The 22,428-nt window shown below is 40.2% G+C and overlaps 1 protein-coding gene across 1 annotated transcript; it reads right to left on the bottom strand.

Moving 5' to 3' along the window:
• Positions 1–19,459: 19,459 nt before the first annotated feature.
• fzd2 (frizzled class receptor 2) lies at positions 19,460–21,752 on the bottom strand. The gene has a single exon (XM_084743358.1). It carries the CDS (start codon positions 21,547–21,549, stop codon positions 19,918–19,920), a length of 1,632 nt encoding a protein of 543 aa, XP_084599484.1. The 5' UTR covers positions 21,550–21,752; the 3' UTR covers positions 19,460–19,917.
• Between the last annotated feature and the right edge of the window lie 676 nt (positions 21,753–22,428).

The raw sequence follows: 22,428 nt of genomic DNA, 5'->3' as shown, positions 1-22,428 counted from the left end.
TTCTTTTGGGAGCCCTTATTGCAAGGGTCTTATCAAGAACCCATGTAAGGGGTTCTACAAAGAACTCTTTTGTGTTATTGTACAAAGAACTCCTGACAAAAGAGTTTAAGAAATTCAACAACCTGAGAATATTTCCATCTTTAAGGGTGATAACAAGAACCCACCGAGGGAGTTCTACCAAGAACGGTTTTATATTCAAATGGTTTTATCTAGAACTCACACAGGGGGTTCTACCATAAATCTTTTTGTATTCCAGGAGTTTTATGTGGAACCCACCCATGGCATTCTCAGGAGAACCCTTCTAGAACCAGGGGGTTCTACCAAGAACTCTCTTATATACTACAGGTTTTATCTACAACCCACCCGGGGGTTTCTACTGAGATGTTCTGGTACGTTCTTCCAAGAATAATTCTTAAGATGAAAAGAGTCGTTCATGGAACCCTTAGTCTTACAAAGAACCTTTGATAAGACTCTTAAGAAGTAAATGGCTCTGGGTAGAACATCAGCCCTTCAGGAAGAACCCTTTTGGAACCCTTATCTCTGAGAGTGCAGAGACGTCTCAAGAGGGGCCTGCCGCTGTTCTCCTGATGACTGTCGAGACGGTCGAGCCAATAGATCAGGCTCTCTGCATTGTTTATTTATAGGATGGAACAAATTATCAACCTGTTGTGGTCAGTGAACACATCACAAGCCCACTGAGGTGAGATTTTTTTAACATCTCTTTCCACTCCACTCCCATCCCTGCTTCCTAAATTCCACATCAGTGATCACACAGAAAAAGCACTGAGAGGAGGAACTTGTTTTAGTTTCTGTGAGCGAAGAATTCCCAAATCAAACATTTACCACTGGGCTGCACACACAGACACGCCATTGTACAGATGGTTTTTAGATAGGTATAGATTTATAAACACAAACATTTGTAGTTTTGGCCAAAGTTGTGAAATCCACTGTTGCAATAAAATAGCAGTTATAAAGCATATTCCTGTGAGTTGCCCTGTCTCTCCTAAATACAGTGGTGAAGTAAAAGTACCAATACTGCAATGTATAAGTACTCCATTCCTTCTTTTTTATTTAACTGATCATGACATAAATCACCAGACAACAAACAAAAAACAGCCAAATTAACAGACATTGACAAACCAAAACTACAAAATCCAATATGGGATATAAAAGGGATATAAAAAAGAAATTATAAATACTTCATTACAAGTAAAAGCCCAGCATTTATTATCTTGCTTAAAAATTTAAAAGTACAGAGGTAATATAATCAGAATGTACTTAAAGTAGCAAAATATATATTATTATATTTGACATTATTAGATTATTAATACTGATGAGACGATGTAGTAGTACAGTCAGTGGAGCTGCTTTAACTGCCTCAAACAGACAGTTCTGAAAGTTTACTGGTTTCCATTCTCACCCATCACAACCAAATGATGAGCTTTTCACTGAAAAATTTATCCAAGGACTGATCTGAAAATGCTGGAGCACACGGACTGAGGCAAAAAAAACAAAAAAGATGTTTTTCTCTTCAGAGACTAACGTTTCAACGCACACCACATCTTCATCAGTCATCTGAAGTGTGTTTAGGCTCCGTCTCCGTGGCGGCAGGGTGACTTTCTAACATCTGTCCAGTTGCTATGAAATCAGACCAATAAGATATTTCTATTAATATTTTGGACATTTTCTCTTGAAAAATTGGATAACTTGATCTGTCTGGGATTCAAACAGCTGTTTAAATGAGACCACCTGAAAAGTTTAGAGGGGAAAAGTTGTGCGTATTTTAATGTCAACTAAATGTAATAAAGTAAAAACTAAAAATATATTTTAAAAAAATCCCTCTGAATTGTAGTAGAGTGGAAGTATAAAGTAGCACAAAATGGAGATACCCAAGTAGATTGTACTTAACAGCACTTTAATAAAAGTATTTAGTTACTTTCCACCACTGGCTAAATATCACATTCTCCGTTTCCGTGTAATTTTTCTCAGATCAAATGAACTGGCAGGGAAACCACTGGAATTATACAAGAGCTGGATGGTTCAAGTGTAAAATGATCTCAAACATTACTCAACATATTACCAGACAGATAAGACCCTTTTTCTTTCTCAGATTCCTGCAGACGAACATCCCGTATGACTTGTTTGGAACTAACCATGCTCCAACTTGCAAAGGCTGCACTGCCTGATGAATCCACAGAATATTCTGTCAGATGCACCACATGGGATCAGGGATCAGTTATTGTTCACACACTGTAAAACTTAATGATTAGTTTAAACCTAACCTGTGTCCGGGCTACCTTAAAACTTTAAGCTGACTGAATTTGAAAAGACAAGTTGAGGTGATTCTGTAATGACTCAAAACAAAGAAACTTTTCTCGTCATTTCACACAAAAAAAATTAAATGCAAGTGTACGGAATTAAAAACTAGCTTTCATCAGTGTTTTTTTTTTTTCAGAAAAAGCAACAATGTTTATTGTATTAGAAATATCAAGAAAGTTTCCATATATGTTTTTCTTCAAACTACATAAAAGAAGGATCTTGGGAGAGTTTCTCAAACAATGCATGCTGGGAAGTCTGCTAAGAAGCTGACATTTGTTTAGCTATTTTTAGTTAGAAGAACTTGTGTTTTTAAGTTCTCAAATGTTCTGAAAATAAATGCTACAAGTTTTAAAGGAGCAATATGTAGCGAGTCCAGCAGTCCAGCAGTTGTGGTTGTAGCATCAGAGAACAAAGTATTTCAATTTAATATCTTATGTGGTGGTCATTTTACAGTAAATATATTACAGATTTCTCCTTCAAGTTTAATTAACTTGAATAAATATAACTTAAATTAATGAGGATAGATCAATTGATTCCACTTAATTCCTGTATGATTTTTATTTTTACAGTGCACTGGATGAAACTCCAGGTGAAACTAATAACTGCTCTGATATTAAGAAAGTGTCAAAGCACAAAAACAAACCGCAATTTAATATATGTAGCACAGTCTGATAGACACAGTCTGTAATAAGATCTGACTGAACGCTTTAAATGAGACGTGACAGCTTCCTGGGAAAAAGAAAGCACATGCAGAGAAAGTGAGCAGAGACTCTGATGCTGCAGAGCTGCTCATTAAGAGGAAACGGGCTGATAATGCTGCATTTCTCCCACAGAGCCTCGGCCTGCGGGAACATAATTAATGCCATTTAGGAACAGGGCCACTTACTACACACAATAGAGTCCGGAGCAGGAGGGAGACATGCTGACTGACCCATTAATCAGCCTCTCCTTCCTCTACATGCTTCAGCTTTTACCAAGCCAGTCGCTGGTATGACTGTAATTTGGTCTTCTGTCTGTCCTGAAATGACTGCAGTGATAAAACTAAAAGGTCCCTGTCTTTCCACAACCACCCACCCTGACTCCTCAGTGAAGGGGATAGATGTAGACTGGAGATAGTCACGGCAGAGTGGAGGAAGGATTCGGTCTTTGTGGTGCTTCAAAATGAGTGTGCGTGATACGAAAAGTGATTATTCCTTTTCCTATCAAAAGACAGAATGATAAAGATGACAGCATCAGACTATGACCTGCATGCTGTAAATACAGTAAGTAAGATGTGACAGAGCGGCCTGACCATTATTTCCGAAAAACGTGTCGGAATGCTTCTCACAGCTGTTTGAGGAAGTTGTTGCAGACACAAAGCTGCTGCCAGGAAGCTCATGAAAAAGATGTTACAAGTATGAACAATGTTTTTAATTGTGGAAAAGTTATTTAACTAATGCAAAATGTAATATATTTTCATCTATCAATTAATAAATAAGTAATAACAGGAATAGTATTAAAAAATCAGGAAGTTTTAAAGGGCCAGTGTGAAGAAATTAGTGGTATTGGACTCTCATGGAGGAGGAATCTCACCCTCTGTAGATGTAAACAGCTTGTTTTAATGCATTTTTCCCATATTCTGCAAATAGATCCTTTTAAATCTTACATACTGGACCTTTAAACTAACTGACAAAACATAAAAATGGCATTCAATGTCATTACAATGCATTTTGTACTTAAAAAAACAAAACATGTTTGCTTTTCTGCACTTTTTTTCAACATCATGTATCATCCACTATTATTAAACGTGACCAAAACAAACTGAAATAAGTCTTCTGTTAAACATATGATGAAATAATTCTAATGTTCATGATATCAAATCAAACAGCATGCATTTGCCTTTACATGAACAGGTTTGGTTGAGTGAAGCCCTCTCAAATGCCTTTGTTTGCTGTTTTTAAAACCTGCTGCCACAAGTGATGGTAATGTAGTGTGACAGTCAGGTTGAGTCAGGTTGAAGATATTCCAGTAAAAGGCAGGGATTAAAATGTTATAAGTCATTTAGTTTTAAAAGCAGTCAAAAGGTTAAATTAGGAATCACTTGAGAATAATGATCTAAAACTGTATGTTCAGCTGATTACGCCTCTTCAGTGCAGCTGTTGGCAGCTGTCAGTCCTTGACTAACAAAGAAGAGACACTGGCACCATCTAGTGGCCAACTGTGTAGATGCAAGCAGTAGATGCTCTGTATTTCTAATATTGTTCATCTTACTAAAACAGCACTCTCCACACTGTTAATGCAGCAGTGTTTCTGTAATTCTTGAATTCCACATTATAAAAGTGTTATGAAACAAAAACTAAATGCATTTTTTCCAATAATCTTTCTTTACTTTGTCAAAGTTTTTGCTTGATGGTGATAAGTTGTTTAAAATGTTGTTTTGATGTTGTGCACTTTGGTCGAGGAAGTATTCATATTCTTTATATAAACAAAACAAACTGATACCACACTGTAAAAATGCACTGAAATAATCAAAATCATCGTTAGGGTGATGCTGACATAATAATGACATCAATGTGTCAGTGATACAATATGGCAGATGCTAGTTGCATATGGCGGAGACGAGCACACAGGTGTCTGTAGCCAACAATGCTATTTCCACAGAGGGTTTAAATACCCAATATGTCTATTTACAAACCACAAACCCTGAGCTGTCTTAAACCTATGTGTTGCCAAAATCCAACCGAACTGCAACTGAAAACTGAAAATAATAATAAAAAACAGCAGGTAGGAACCACTGACATGTAACTGAATAATGGAGGATTTGAAACCAAAGTTCACTGCACTGAGCCCATTCATCCACTACAGTCATTTATTTATAGAGAAATTATTGCTAAACTAAGGACGTCAGCTGTGAATAGCTGAATTGCTGCTGTGTGCCTATTATACCAGGTGCAACTTTTCAGTGAGAATATCATGAGGTTTTCAAGGTGCCGTGAAAAACTGAACAGCTGACCAGTGACCCCTGACTTCTCCCGGCAGCTCCCAGGCTGGCAGGACAAACAGTCATAAATTGCCTCTGGCTGTTGTACCGAGAGGCCAAAGCTGCTGTGTGGCCTGCTGGCCACACCACCACTCACTGTTCCCACAAACGTGGATGTGTTTCTGCAACGGGCCCTCTTCTGTGAAATAATGGACAATCAAACTAAAACTCATCCAGCGTTTATATGTAGATTAGTGCATAGTCACGACCAACAGGACACCAAAGAACTGAAGAGTTTATTGAAAAGGGACCTTTCATCATGATTATTTCTATGATTTATGTTTTTGTGCATTGTAGTATACAAGCCAAAACAGCAGGGGGTGATGTTCACCATAATTATATTTACATTGGCTTTTACTGTAATAAGATCTCTGAATGAAACGTTTGGAGTTGCAAATATTGATTTTTGTATTCAGTCTTAGTTCAGATCAGGTTAGACTGCGTGTGCCGTAACATTTTCTGACTACTTCCTAAAATACCGTCTCTCTGCAGGGTTTCTTGTACCTCATAATTTCTCTTCCCCGCAGCTGAAACAGCAAACGAGCTCTGTAGAGGTGTCTTTAAATGCAGACCCTGTTGTGCAAAAGGTCCCTGTTGTTTTTCGCTCTGTTGGTTTCACACATTGACCGTGACTGTCTGGCCCGGCGGTCCTCGGGGCATTCCAGGCCGACAGCTCAACATGTGTGGTGGGAGCGGCCACACAGAAACACAGGATGCAGAGGAAAACCACATCACTTCTGAATATCTCTGAAGGAAATCACTAATGAGAATAAATTAGGCATACTGGAGTTCCTGCCATTTCCCAAAATTGAGAGATTGGAGTCATAAGATTTTATCTTTTTTTGGAGGCCTGAGACATTTGCAGAGTTGGGAGGGTTACTTTTAAAATGCATTCCGTTGCAGTTACCAGTTACCTTTTAAAAAAAACCTCAAACACAATAACTAGTTAACCAGGTTTATGTGTAGCTAACATTAGTAGGTGTTAATAGTTGGTCGTGTAGCTAAAGTTAGCACTTGTTCTGTGCACATAATGTTAGCAGTTGATATGTGTAGCAAGCATTAGCCGTTGTTCTGTCTAGCTAACATTAGAGGTTGGCCTGTGTAGCTAATGTTAGCAGTTGGTTAGTGTAGCTAACATTAGCGGTTGTTAATGTTTGGTCTGTGTAGCTAACGTTAGCTGTTGGTCTGTGAGCATAATGTTAGCGGTTGTGCTGTGTAGCAAGCGTTAGCTGTTGTTCTGTGTAGCTAACATTCAAGATTGGTCAGTGTAGCTAATGTTAGCCATTGGTCTGTGGAGCTAACATTAGTGGTTGGTCTTACATGTAAATGCTTCTTTAAATTAGATGCCGAATACCTGAATTGTTTTTTACGAAATGCATCTGCAATCTGATTACCTCTTTTTCTGTAACTAATGGAATTAAGTAACCTTTTTTGTACCCTAATTACGTAATTCCGTTATGTAATCCATTACCCTCCAGCCTGGACATTTGTGGTTTGATATACTGATGCAAAACCGTTTTGAACAGTATTTTTCTGTTTTTAACTTTAACTCTAAAAATCCTTTAAAAAATGTTATTACACAGGACTGTAGTCACACCTAGTCAGACATATTCTTTAATAATCTTACCAAACACATAAAAAAGATAATCTTCTTGCCTTCTGTTACATTAGTGAACAGGCTTGGCAGTCCTTTTCCATGAGAGGGAACATTTATGAGCCTGTATGTGACTGTGTTTAACTCCCACCTTTGCAGTGAGGCCCTCCACCGCTCTGTTGTTGGTGAGGGCCCACATGGAAGCGATTACGCTGTGCAGAGAGTGAAATTACAGAGAAAACCTACAGAACTGGAGCCCTCCTATAACCACTCACTCATTCACTTAGACTTTACACACATGAACACAAGCTCAGACGCACATACAGCCGAGTGAACGCACACACACAGAGAGACAGATGGGTGCACACACCCTCACACAGGAGCTCTGCTGCCACCTTGCCTGAAGCTGTACATTTCCACTGCTGGCTCTGTTGGGACAAGGCTGCAGTGTGCTTCCCTCCCTGCCTTCCCTCTCCTGGACTGGAGTGGGACGGGGCCAGGGCTGTAAATTCCTCAGAAAGAGCTGTTAAGAGCGCCTCCATTAAAACAGGGGGGCCGGCGCTCGCCAGAGAGGAGCCAGCTCAATAAGTCATCGTCAAAGCCTGAGGCCTCACTGGGGCCCACGGGAGAGTGACTGCAGCCACAGACTGGATTAAAGCAACTCTTTCGGTTTAACACACCTTGTTTACCTGCACATGCAGGTGCTCAGCGCCCTGCGATGTTGCATTCATGGGCCAATAAAAATGATTTTACTGCACTGTAATGTGTCTGCAGGGGGCTGATTGACTCATCAATTTAAACCTCAGTGATTAGATCCACAGCTGGTGAACTGTGAAGTTTTCTGCACTCTTAGAAATTCCAGTTCCAAAAGGGTTCTTCCTGAAGGGCTGGGGTTCCTCCGAAAGTAATTTGCTTCAGAAGAACCCGTGTTAAAGAATGGGTTTGTCAAGGGCTCTTTGTAAGACTGAAGGTTCCATTAAGAACACAATTGTCAAGGGTTGGTGAAGGGTTCTTTATACCATGATATAAAAGGGTTCTCTGTAGAACCTCCTGAGTGAGTTCTAGATAAAATCATAAGAATATGAAAAGTTTCTCTGTACTGTCCCTGAGTGGGTTCTAGATAAAACCTAGGGATACAGAAAAGATCTTGTTGGGTACTAAATAAAACTCTTAAAGGTAGAACCCCTTTGGTGGGTTCCAGCTAAAAACCTTGGAATGTAAAAAGGCACCCTTAGAATGTGGAAAGTTTCCTGATAGAACCATGAGATACAGTACTGGGTGGAACATTACACCATTGAAGGGTTGCCTGTTCTCTCTAGGCAGAACTTTCTGACAGGGTTCTAAGTGGGACCTTTATAAAAAGGTTCTGATAGCAACCAAAAAGTGTTCTCCTATGGGGACAAGCAGAAGAATCCTTTATGGCTGTAGTTAGCATTGTTATTTCTAAGCATGTAGGCTCACATTTTATCCCCTGCTGCATACTGTAGGAACAAAACTCCTTTCAGCCCATTGTTATGTCAAGACATTATATATTATATGTAATATCTCCTACTTACACCCACTGGCTGTTTGGATCACAAAAGTCTTTGTTCATGAGCCAGAACAGCATATAACAGCTCTGAATTATTGTTGCAGTATTTCACAGGAGGCGAGAAGACTTGTCAGGCTGCAGGTCCAACAGTTTCTAAATAGAAGTCAGCAAAGGTGCCATTATACATACTGATGCCTCACATGTCTACAGAGGAGGCAAAAGTACACGCATTCTTTGTTCAAGTAGAAGACAAAAGACTCTGCTGGAAGAAGAAGTTCTGTTTCAGCTTCTTTCCTCAAATAAAAGTGAAAAAGTGCAGGAAAGTATAAAAGTAAAAAGTAGTTTTTGTCTTTTATGTTGTTGTTTTTTAGTCTTGTTACATCTTTTGGGGTCGATTTTGCCGATGCAAAATAAATACAGAGGGGATGCTGGTGTATGAGATAAATAGTCATACATTCTGGCATTGTGTTACTTTTTTGGACGGTCCCCCCACTTTTTTTTTCCTCAAGGACCCTTGATGGTCCCTGGACCCCCACTGTGTTGTAGAGTAACAATGAACTGCTGGAGATTAAACTCTTCAACAGTATATAAAGTAGTTAAAATGAGCTCGACCTTAAACATCTACAGCAGCAGGGACTGCAGGCCACTGTGGGTAAAAGCAGTTGTGTTTCAACCATAATCACAGAATATAATAATCAAAAATAAAATGATCTAAAGGAAAGATCTCCTCCTGCTTCTTTTTAACTGGCTAATTCACTACTCATTGTAACTTTGCATGGAAAAATGTACAGTAAATACAGGCTTGTTTCATATGATTTCAAGGAAACTCTGAACCAAATAACTATGCAGAAACAGCCAGTCTTCTCAAGGATGGTCTTGGTAACTTATGAAGGTCATATAGAGGCATCAGAATAAATTGAGACAGTCTCATAAGCTGTTAAAAAGTCGTTGTAGTAGCTTTAAGTAAAGGATCTGCATGCTTCTTGCACCACTGCTCTGGTGCAAGGAGTTTGAGTGCAAAAAATATTTGAGCAGGTAACCAGTTGTCTCGTCTCTCTGGCTGCTCAGCTAAAACTCTGCAGCTTAAAAAAAATTAGGACAAATGCATTAAAATTAAGAGAAGTTACAAAACAATCACAGAACACAGTAGCCTAAATCACCAGACACTTCATCCCTCCTCATGTTATCCTTTCACCATCACCCCGAAGGTTTACGAGAGCGGCATGGTTGTGTACACACTGTGGTGTCTGGATGCACATTAACCATTCCCTTCCCTCCACACACACACACTCCTCCCAATCAAGCCCATTATTATCCCAGGCGTGCTGCAGGCTCCCAAAATATCTGTCACGCAGCTGTCGGCACCTCTCTGCTCAGCAGCTGGAGAGACTCCGAGGCACTCCCTGATACCATATACAGTACACCCTCACCCTGAAGGACAGAGGGAAAAAACAAAGTCCTCCAACATCACAAAGTCATTCTCTGCCACTCTGTTGTGTTTGTTTTCTTGTCAAAGCCACCCCTGAGTGGCCTGCGCACTCATGAGCAATAAAATCCCAGACAAATGGTGTGCACGAGGCATGAAAACGAGCCAACAAGAAATTAGGAAGCTTGGTGGGCTGAACTCCTTTCCACAGTTTCTACTGGGCCTATATTTGCCTCCGTTGCAAAGATGTAGCCCACATGTTGATCTGATTATTTAGGCAATAAGTTACAAGAGGTCGTGTTTAGTGATTTAAGAACAGCTGGATATCTTGTAAGGCATGATGCAAGGCTAAGAGAGACCCGGAGGACAAATCATCACAGTAATATAAAACAAATAAAATCCTTAAAGGTCCAGTACTTGGTAAAAAAAAAAAAAAAAAGCTAAGCAGATCAAATTTTAGCATATTTGAGTGTACTTGCAGACAGAATAATAATCAGTGTTCTTCAAGTATGTTAATAATTAGTTATCTTAAAGTTTTGTGCTACTTTTGAACAACTAATTTTGTATGTTTTAGTTGTGCTAAAGTGGAACAATGTCAAGTATACTTAGTATACTTAAAGGTATAATACGCAACATTTTCCTTAAAAGAGAGACGCTGCCCTCTGCCTGTATACCCTTGTTTTTTCTCATTATTTGTTGTGCTCGAGACATTTTACGAACCCAAAATGTTAATATTTGACATCCTAGTATCTTTCTGGTGTGTTTATGAACAGCTCGGACCAATCCTGCTGATTCTACCTTGAAAGTACATGGCTTTGTATGTACTATACTAGTTACTATGCTAGTATACTAGCATTTTTTGTAAGCATAGTTAAATACACTTCTAATTAAGTGAAATTAAAGTATAATTTAAGAAATCAAACTAAGAGTTAACTACAAAGGACTGAAAATAATAATACTTTTCAAAAGTAAACTAAGCCACTATAAGTGTTTGCAGTTTAGTACACTTTTTAAAAGTACACTTAGGCCTACATCTTGGAAGAAAGAAAGGAAGAAGTTAAAATAAAGGTTGAAAGAATGAATGAATGAATGAATGAATGAATGAATGAATAGCAATTATTATATTAATATTTGTTTTTTGTACCTTGAAGTTGAACTTAATGACATCTATTTTGAAGTACAATTTTTAAAAATACACTTTAAAGCAAAAAAGTACAAGTATATATATATGTATATATGCCTGGTCATATGTAAGATTTACAGGGATTTATTATCAGAATGTGACAGAAATTAAATGTAATATTCATAAGTATGTTTAATGTTTATTCAATAGTGTATTATCACCATAAAAAAGACTAGCAACAAAAACTTAATTTCCATCAGCAATATTAACAATTTTTCTGATAAAATATTGTCAACAACAGCAATAATTATAATAACAATGATGATGATGTCACAGTTGTAACAGTTGCGCATCCAAAAATGAGTACTGCAGTCCAAATAGTGAGTTTGAGCCACAGATTGTACATTAAATGGGATGAAATCCTATTTAATATACAATCTATGGCTGAAGCAAGTTGTTTCCTCCTGCCCCTCTTCCCAAGACTTGAGGAAGCTCAGGAAGGCAGCAGGAACTCCACAGGAGTGCAAGACAATCACAACATTGTAATTTAATGATACCAAGCGACATGGAGTCCTCCTCTGTGAGCTTATCTGCTGTTTATAACTGTTATCTGTCAATGAAAAGTTAAGCCCTTTATCCTGACAACAAAAGCCCACTGCTTTTTCACTACTTTAAGGAGTTTGAGTTTAGTCGCTACCTGCCAGACTCCATTAACAAATCACTCAATTTAACAGTTACAAACATCTACGCCTTCTGCAAGATTATTAATGATTTCTTACAACTCATAAACAGGCACTCACTCATTCTGCAAACACTTGCCATTAAATTGAACTCTAATTAATGTGAAATGGGAAAACTAACACTTATTCCAGCCAGAAATAGAAATTTCACCGGGGGACACCGCAGCTGTTTTCTTGATGTCAGAGAAGTGAGTGTTTCAACTTAGCATGTTTCCCCGATCTTTGATGACATATTCTGGTCATTTTATAATTTATTACAGTAAATATATGACAGATTTCTCCTTTAAGGGAAATGGTTGAAAGTTTAGAGTCATTTATAAGATTTTTTTGGTGAAAAATATAAAATATGACTCTGAAGTTAACAAGAGTGAGGAGGGTGTCAAGTTAAAGGAATGATTTCAGTGGACAGAAGATAAATGGAGAGAAGCAGGACACCTCCTCATGGTGACTGTCAGCAGCAGTATTTATGGCTAGAGGCCCTGAATCAAAGTCAGAAACTGAAATGCACATTTAAAAGCTTCAGTCTCCTGCCAACTTGTTACGCTCCATCCCACTCACAGCGGCCGCCTCTGAAAGCAATGATAGGAGGAGAAAGAACATATTGCACTTCCTGTTGAGATTTCAAGGCAGAGCGAGACAGATAGATATAGTATGTGCTCTGGAAAATCTCAGCCGCTCTCCTATGGTTAGGATAATGTATGACTGCAACTAATCTACTGTTAGCCTTCAGAGCATGAGTTCTTCTTGAGTTTGTGCCAAGATTTGATTAGAAACAGTCTTACTACATGTCTGGGTAGGTTTTTTTCTTTCTTTTTTCCCCCCAATTTTTCTCTTTTTCCTCTGTCCTGATTTCCTTTGTCTGTTTTTAAGCCCCTTCAGAGGCCTGATATAATTCTTACACCGCTAAAAAAGTTCCTTATACTTTTGCGCAAACATCTACAATGACTCCACAGTAACAGTGAGAACACTGGCGCTTGTGACTAACAACACAATCCTTTTCTGACACGCCAGGGCCTCCTTCCAATAAGAGCGACATCATAATATCAACTGGAGGAGCATTCTTCCTGTCTTACCCCCGATCCTTGGCTTGTCCCTTCTTGCCTTCAAGCAAGCAGGAAATGGCTGCATGCAAGATTTAAGATCTGAGATCAACAACATGGGAGACGCAGCTGCCACTGAAAAACTGGGCACCGACTTTAAAGTGAATATAATCGACGCTAGATAGTTCAGTTAACATGAAGAGAGGATTTATAACAGTGTATCATTATAAACTCAGTGGTGGATGTATTGATCCTCTACTAAAAGCCCTGTATTCAAAAGCTTACTTGAGTAAAAGTATGTAAGTATGTATTATCAACGACATTTGCTTAAAGGGACAGTTCACCCAAAATCAATGTTTTTTCCTCTTACCTGTATCTATTTGCTCATGTAGATTATTGTGTTGTGAGCTGCTGAGTTTTGGAGATATCAGCTGCAATGAGATGCCCGCCTTCAGTAGAATGTTCTAAATATAATGAGACGAGATCGCTCAGCTTCTGACGCTCAGGGTGTCAAAAACACATCTGAGAAACTCAACAGCAGCGTTTCTTTCCAGAAATCATGACCTGGTTATGCAAGATAATCCACAGAGTTTTGTTGTTTTCATGTAGAAACTACTTTTTGTCTGCTGTACAATTTACCAAAACTATTTTTTTTTCTAATATATTCTTTTGGCATGAAGACAAGTTACTCTTGTCTGACCCTGATGAAGACCTGCGTTGGCTGATACGTGGTGGTCTTTTTTTTTTTTTTCTTAAGTCTTTTTGACTCTTTTTGACATGTAAAATAAAGCATATTAATTTTATACAAACCTTACAACGTGCCTTGGTGTGTTTTTGAAGGAGTCTTGCATTTTTGATTTTTTACTGAGACTGTTCGACCTGTGCAATGAGCCCTTCACCTGAAGAATAAGTCATCTTCTGGCACGGCGGTACAGACACTCTGTGAGCCACAAGAATCACCTTATAAATTCACAAGCAACAGACTCTGGTGTAAGCCTGCCTTCTGTGTCAGAAACCTCTGCTGAAGGTGCAGAGGGTGAGGATAATGCACCTAGCATTAGCCATGCTACAGCTGCTGCTGACTGAGCAGCTACAAGTAAGCAAACATGAGAGAAGACCTGAAAATATTCAATGCAATACATATGATGATGTAGATGTGTAAGGCTGAGCTAATTTTAACTACTTTCTGTAGTGTCGGGCAGTTTGATCTGCATCAAAACCTTTGAGATCATATGTTTGTAGCTTTGTTGCCCTGTGAGAACCAGCTATCTCTAAAAAGTGTTTTCATGAGCTCAGAAAAAAAACAAAACAAAAACCTGTTGTCAGCTTTGCAATGATGCATTTCCCAGCTAATCCGAGAGGGTTTTTAAATAGTTTATTTAACCTAAGAAGTAAAAGACGTGTCTCAACACATAAAAGAACACTTCATCCTTCGGTTTATCGCAATAATTCACATTCAAAATCACCAAATTTGAAAATACACTGCTTTCCCCAGACAGTAAGGGTATGGTAAATAAATTGTAAATAACTAACTTGTTCTTTATCTATGCCTCGTTATCTTTAAAGTTTTTGTTCATGTTTTTATCTGTGCCTTGTTACTGTTCCTCCTGACCCCATGCTTAACTTATAAACATTTATATTCTTAGTACTTTTCTACTGTTAAGTTTAACTTTTAACTAACTGTATTGATGTTTTGTTACTTTTCTTTTAGTATTTTGTTGTTGTTGTTGTTTGGGTTCTTGTATGTTTACACTCGGGGTCTTTATATGTATGTCTTGTACAAATGGCAGAATTGACAATAATATTGACTATAAAGTATGAAACTGAAGTACTCAAGTAAATGACAAGTGCCTCAGATTTAAGCTGATGTACAGTACTTGAGTAAATGCACTTAGTTACATTCCACCACTGGATAAACCTGAATGTTTTACATTTCCAAACTGTTTTGCATGTAGAGAAGACCAAGTCCACCAGGGATACATAAACCCCCCGCCCAGATGAGTCGTGCAACATACACATCAAGATTTACTGAGAGAAAATTACTTTGTGAAAAGCTTTTTTTTTTCCTGGCAGAAGTTAAATGCACAGCATCTGCTTCCGTTTAGTTTTGACGGTCTGAGATCCAAAGATTTAGTTGAAATATTCACAAAATCACAGCCACGTCTCTCCTCATTTGGCTTCTCCTTTCCCTCCTCTCTTTGTTGTTTTCCCCTGGAGAAAGACAAAAGCAACCAAATAATACTGAATTTTCCATCATGCGTTCCAAACCCCTCCTCCCATAAACCCTAAAACAATCTCACTCCCTTCACCACCGAGCACCCCACCCCATGCCGCTTGTCTTCATTCTCTCACTCTTCATTCGTTTCTCTGCTTCGGTGCAAAGCCAAACAAGCCAGCCATTAAGTTGAGTTAAGCGCAGGAAGTGGGCCTTCGGGCCAGGCGGCACTGTTTACAAGGAGCTAGTCAGGTTTCAGCGGTGCTTTGAAGTGAGCAGCACACAGGAGACTGTCTGTCACTCGGCAAAGGCCCAGCACCGCTCCACTGACTCACTCGCATTCCCCCCATTCATCTGAGCAGAGAGAAGGAGGGAGGAGGGAGGAGGCAGAGGGGGTGTAAGAGGGTAGATTTATGGTCTTTCCCCCCTCAGAGTATCTGTTCCTACCTTTAATCACTCTTACCTGTCTGTTATTACAACCCCTTTTTATTCAAACCCAGATAAGGACACAAGAAAGACAAACAGCAACTTGTCCAACAGGTCATGAGATATAAGAGTCCATTGATGGTAAGGCTCTGCTATACGTTCATGTCAACAACTATACTGTAACTCTGGCTGCAGTATATGATGAGGCCTAAAATACTGGGGAGTACATGAGTCTGTGCCCTGATATTTTACCACATAAATGTAAAACATAAAACACTGCAAATTCAAACTCTTACTTTCATTATTAATTAATCATCACCACTGACATGATCTATAAAATGTCCAAAACAATTGTGAAAAATGCTCATTACAAGTTTCAAGAGCACAAAAAGACGTCTTCAATTTGCTTTGTTTGTCCACCAACAGTCAAGAAACCCAAAGGCTCTTCACTTCCTATCATAAATGACTAGAAGCCTCACATTTAAAGGAGAAATCTGTAATATATTTATGCTAAGTTGTGATACTCCTTCTTGTTTCACATTATTATTGTATTTTTAGAGCAGTGGGCTTTTGTTTTCAGGATAACGGACTTAGCTTTTTGTCGGCAGGCAACTGATGGTTATAAACAGCTGATAAATTTAGTGGAGAAATCATAGCTCCTGCAATGTTCCTGCAGCCTACCTGAGCTTCCTCAAGTGTGACGGCTCCACCAGGCGCGGCTGTGTCGTGTTATGGCTGCACCGAGTCAGCCGGAGCCGATCGCAGCCATCCTGCACAACGCTTGTGATTCCACCAGCAGTGTCTCGGCGCGTCCCAGAAGCGGCTCTCCCTTCTGCTCCGCCTCGGATACGTGCCAAGTCTATTTTTGACAGACGCCACGCCAATTAGCACAGAGCTGATCGAACAGGCGGGAAGTCAGACACAGAAAAGGCTAATTTTCAAAATAAAAGACATGATCATGAAACTATATAACCACATAGCCTGCCATGGTAGAGGCACGGAGAGCAAGGAAAGAGGACCTAATCAACAAAATCTGAGCATGTAAACATACTCAAAAGGGCGAAACGCTCCGCTGCTAAAATTCTTCTGAAACACAGCTGGTGGGTCTTGCAGCCGTGTGGAGGATGAATCAGCCGTGCTTGGTGGAATCAACCGGTTAGGAAGAAGAGAACAGGGAGTAACAACTCGCCTCCACCATAGACTGTAAATTAATTAGGATTTCAACTGAATTAATGTACAGTCTGCAATTGTTCCTTAAAAAAGCTGCAACTGGCAAATATTTGACATTTTCTTTAAAAAAGACGGCAACAACTGATCAGTGTTCAAAATGGTTGATAACTTCTTGTCTTTCAATAGACCAACTGCTGCAGCTCTAACTTTGACCCACAGCGCTGCAGCCTGATGTGAACGATTATGTTTTGTATTCTGCGCCCCTCTAAACTTGCAGCAACAACATGAATGCACACTCACTCCCGTACTGTATGTGCGTGCCATTCTGAAACTCTTGCTCCTAGCCCGCAGCCTCTGCTCTGAGCAAGAGGATCAGCTTTCTCCAACCCACCCATCTACTTCATGACATCACCGCAGAGTAGGTTCGATTTCATCCATGCATGGCTTGGGGGATTCCAACTTGGCACGGAGCACAGTGATTTCAGAGAAGTAACACTACGGCAGAGCTGAACACCCTTGTTCTCCCCTCACCAAACGGGCAGGCGGGAACATTTTCACACCTATGTAACAGCGCTGAGGTTTCTTGCCAGATGACTCCTGTTGATTTAACCGAGCCCTCTCTCACATCAGGCAAAAATAAAAGGTCTGTTGTTTTGTTTAGCACTTGAAGGGGATGTTCGTGCACACGTGTGAGGAAGCCCTCTGCCACAGCCTTACAGGTTGGCACCAGTCTCACAGACACAAGAACATGTGAATGTGAAATATCTCAGAAAACACAGACAATTTGGGTGATGAGTGATTAACAGGGGAGGTGTGCTCACTCGACAGCTTCAGTATAAACGCTGTAACTCCTGTTATTTCCCAGATGGTTACAGTCTTGTGCAAGAAGCTCATTTCCATTAAGAATTCCAATAATCTTTTACTGTTGCCTGCCAGTCTGAGGCAGCAGATGTTCAGGTGTGACACAACCCTCACCCCTCTGAGAAAACAACAAAGCTGCTTCTTTTATCAGAGAAAATAACCTGTTATCTTCTTATGAGACATTATTTAATCATAAAACAATACTGAGTATGAGGAAGTAAAAAAAAAAAATTAAAGGGAGAGTTCACACCAGAATAAAAAATACAGATTTTCTCTCTGGCCTGTAGTGCTATCTAAGGTGCAAAGAACTAAGGTGCAAGGAACTAAGGAACTACTTTCTTTCTACTGGAAAGAAAGTAGTTCCTCACAACAAGGTCTGTGGATTACCTTGAGTAACCAGGTCAAGATTTCTGGAAAGAGACATTCGTGTTGAATTATTCAAAAGTATTTTTGGCGCTGTGAGCATCAGAAGCTGAGTGCCATCTAGTTCTATTATACTGGAGAGAAGGCAGAAATCTCTATGGTTGAAGCAAGACTCTGCAACTGACACCAAAACAATCTAGATGGGTAAATAGCACAACAGGTCAGAGGAAAAATGTGTATCTTCTGTCCCTTTAAGGAAAAATACTCAACACTGTCTTTCCCACAGGGATTTAAAATCAGGCATGTAATTTATAGCTATTTGATGATATCTGCTCAATTTGCAGAGTCTCGGCATGTGTTTTTGGTTAAAGTGGAAACAAAAGAGCTTCTTGGATATCATCCAACAAACTGAAATGTAGACGTTACTTTAATCCATGAAAGAATGTTATTTATGATCAGCAAATAATAAAAAAGGAGCAAGACTAAGATCTACAGTATGTGGCATTCACTGCAAAAATGAAAAAGTTGAGAAAACTCAAACTCTCAAGGTAACTTATGGCGATGGATTTTTGAGTTTTGAGCCTAACTCAAACTCTTATGTTTTGAAAAGATTTTTGCCAACAACTTATCTTTTGTTGAGGTAATTTATTTTTTTTCTCTAGATACACTTGAACCTTTGAGTCTTAGAAACTCAAAAAACTTTATTTTAAAAAGTATTGAGTAAAGTGAATAAGGGTTAATCAGTCCCTCCAGGATGTTTCAGGCTTTTTCTGAGGGTGATTCTTGTGGCTTAAAATGTCTGATTTCACAGAAACATTTCTAAAAAATGGTGAGGTAGATTGCAAAAAATAACTGCACAGGGGGCTGCTATGATTGGTGGAATTCGTGAGAAGTAACAAATGATTGGCCAAATTTGCGGAAAAGTTGCAGCGATTGGACAAAATTGCAAGGTCGAGCAGAATGCACTGAGATTGGCTGAATTCTCATCAGTCGTTGCGATCACAACACTGCAACTCTCTGGAGGGACTGGTTTAATATTTTAATCTTTTCAATTACAACCATTTAATTTAAGCTCAGTAGGGCCATGTATTGGCAAGAATCTGGTACTGTAAGCAAGATGACATAGTGCTATTTTTTAAATCTAATTTTAAGACCATGTGTATAACATTTGAGTTAAAAAAGTTTACTTTTTTGCAGTCAGAACAGTGAGGGGAGGTTACAGCACTGCTATCTAGCACTTATTAACCACTGCCATGAATCTTTACATGTACAATGACATCATGATACAGTGTTTTGAAAATTGACACAGTATTGCAAAATAAAATATCACAATACTTGATATTTACCATATTTTCTTACATCCCTACAGCTCACTGTGACCAATATATGAAAAACATTTTTTCGAGTTTTGAAAACTCAAAGATTCAACTTTATTTAATGAAGAGAAGTAAATGATCTCAACTAAAGATGACAGATCGGCAAAACTTTTTAAAGTTTATTTCAAAACTTCAGAGTTTGTGTTTGGCTCAAAAATCTATCGCAATAAGTTGCCTGGAAGTTTTGAATTGTCTCAACTTTTTTTTTTCTTACAGTGTTCTTACAGTGCAAAAGTAAAGCAGGTACACTGGCAGATAAGGAAAACGGTTTACTTTCTTTAAATACAAATATATAATTTCATGTTTTTACAAATACTATTTACAATTTCATGTATGAACTGTTTACAGAGAGAATAAACTGCCATTCTGCCACCGCTCATTTCCCCTGCGCTCTATGTTCCTGGCTGTGGGATCATCACTCCCTTTGAGTTTATATGGTGGCTTTAAGAAAAGAGCCAGAGAAGAGGGGGAGGAGAGCATTTCAGCACATGGCGTCCACAGCCATGCTTGTTATTTGTTCAGACAGTCAGGTTCAGTTCTTGTTTATCCAGCTTGCCCTTTTGTCAAACCCTGACCCTCAGTTTGGCATGCATGTGTGGCTATAAAGCTGAGGAGAATACAAATGCTGTACGAACCTATAGCTACTCACAGTGCTACTTACCTATCACATGAAAACAGGTAATAAAACACACATTAGTCCCAGCAACAGTTATTCTACACAGTGGTCTCTCCGTGTTTGCTATTCGTCAGCCGTGTGTAGAACTTGTGCCAGGAGTGTAAAGTCTTTCCAGACCAGATCCAGAAACCAGAGGTGATCCCCACTATCAGAGTCATCAGGTACTTGATCATGTAGACAGTGAAGTCTGGAGTCATGCGGGGCCCTGTCTGCATGGGGCAGGGGATGGCCAGGCCCCTGCAGTTATGGCTGACCCAGCTGCGCTCCCAGTGGGTGCGGAAGGCCTGCTCGTAGAAGAAGCAGGCGATAACGATGGTGGCAGGGACGGTGTAGAGCACGCTGAAGACCCCGATCCGCACCATGAGTCGCTCCAGCTTCTCCGTCTTGGTGCCGTCGTGTTTCATGATGGTGCGGATTCTGAACAGCGAGACAAACCCGGCCAAAAGGAAAGAGGTCCCGATGAAGAGATAGATGAAGAGAGGGGCCAACACGAAGCCTCGCAGGGGGTCCAGGTTGCTGAGGCTGACGAAGCACACGCCGCTGAGCATGTCGCCCTCAATCTGCCCGATGGCCAGGATGCTGATGGTCTTGACGGCCGGCACTGCCCAGGCCGCCAGGTGGAAGTACTGAGAGTTGGCCTCAATGGCCTCGTGGCCCCACTTCATACCCGCCGCCAGGAACCAGGTGAGGGACAGGATGACCCACCAGATGGAGCTGGCCATGCTGAAGAAGTAGAGCATCATAAAGAGGATGGTGCAGCCTTCCTTTTTGGTGCCCTGGACGATGGTTTTGTAGCCATCTGGGTTGAAACTGTCATTGCACACCACTCTGTCCCCCAGGAAGTAGCCAGCTATGTAGGCTATGGAGACCATAGTGTAGCAGCCAGACAGGAAGATGATTGGTCGCTCAGGATATCTGAAGCGCTGCATGTCAACTAAATATGTGGTTACAGTGAATAATGTAGATGCACAACAAAGCACAGACCAGACCAGGATCCAAATGCGGGAGAAATGAATCTCTTTGTCGCTGAAAAACATGGTCCCACCGCTCCTGGAGGGCTCACAGGGAGCTCCACAATCCTTCTCATCTAGAAACTTATAATTCAAATACGGGGGGACTTTGAGAACAGGTGGGCAGCGGAAAGGCCTGCCATTGACTATGGGGATGTCCGGGGTGCCCGGGACAGGCACGATGGGTGGGACGGTGGCGGCGGAGGAATCGTTCTGGCCCACGCAGATCTGTCCGTCCCCCAGCACGGGGAAGTTCTCGCACCGCAGTCGGTCCGGCCACTGGAAGCCGAACTTGTTCATGAGAGCCTCGCAGCCCTGCTTGGCTCTCTCGCAGATCGACCTGCAGGGAGGAATGGCCTTCTCCAAAACGGTGCACACGGGCGCGTACATGGAGCACAGGAAGAATTTCAACTCCGGCGAGCACTGTACCTTCACCAGGGGGTAAAACTGGTGCACCTCCAGCCCTGCGTCCTCCTGGTTGTAGTGGCCCACTAAGTTTGGCATGATGGTCTGGTTGTAGGCGATGTCCGTGCACAGAGGGATTGAAATGGGCTGACAGAATCCGTGCTCCGGGACCACTATTCCATTGTCTCCTTGATACTGGGCTGATACAAGCAGAGGCAGCAGGAGTGTAACAGACCAGCCCAGGCAAAAACTCATCTTCCCAAAGTTTAAGACAACAACTTTAGCCCGACGAACTTGTTGTAAAATTCTTTAGTGGTTCTCATCAGTTCTGCAAACAGTTCTTGAGTAACTTTCTAAGGTGAAAATCCAGGTGGTGAAGAGCAGAAAGCTGCCCTCTTTCAGCTTGGTCTCCGCTTTGAACACTGCTGGCTGACTTTTTTTCTTTTCGACAACCCTAATTCTTTCACTACTATCACGTCCGCTGCAATAAGAACTACAACTTCCGGTTACTGCTTTCAAAATAAACCCTTACAGCGAATATGAGCTATTTGAAGAATTGTTTTGGCAATATAGGCTGCCGACATGGAACAAATACTTCATATAAGAAACGACTAATATTTTCGTTCTTTCTTTCTTTCTTTCTTTAAAAAAATTATTAGTGCAAAAACCAAGCAATATAATTTGTGATTTTACTTTTGCAACAATGATTGAGATAGGGACACAATAAACAAGTATTGACAAAAACCAAAACCAGCAATAAAAAAAAAAAAAGTTTTTTTGGGAGATGTACTTTATACTTTATATATATACAAAGAGAAAGCTTATGTAACAACAACAACAACAACAACAAAAATAACAATAATAACGATAATTTCAATATGATGCATCACAGACCACATTATATGCAGCATCATAAACAAATATTCATCACAAGCGGACGGCTTTGTTATGATCCAATTTCAATAAGACGTTCTTCTAACTTTTGCAAGGTGTATGCTTTTATTTTGAAGGTGATGTCGCTCGTGTACTTGTTGCATTTTTGCACACTTGACTCCACAGCTGGATTGCGTGTTCCGACCAGACTTTCAAGAAGAGGAGGTAGACTTTTCCCACACAGCGCACAATAATTAGTCC

This window comes from Lutjanus erythropterus, chromosome 19 (assembly GCF_056507025.1).
Source record: "Lutjanus erythropterus isolate fLutEry1 chromosome 19, fLutEry1.hap2, whole genome shotgun sequence".
Lineage (NCBI taxonomy): Eukaryota > Metazoa > Chordata > Actinopteri > Lutjaniformes > Lutjanidae > Lutjanus > Lutjanus erythropterus.
Note: the sequence above shows the minus strand (reverse complement) of the source record. Positions and strands in the feature narration are given on the sequence as shown.

Bases quoted from the DNA above. Each gene is read 5' to 3' on its own strand.
- fzd2 (XM_084743358.1), bottom strand. From the start codon at position 21,549: ATGAGTTTTTGCCTGGGCTGGTCTGTTACACTCCTGCTGCCTCTGCTT.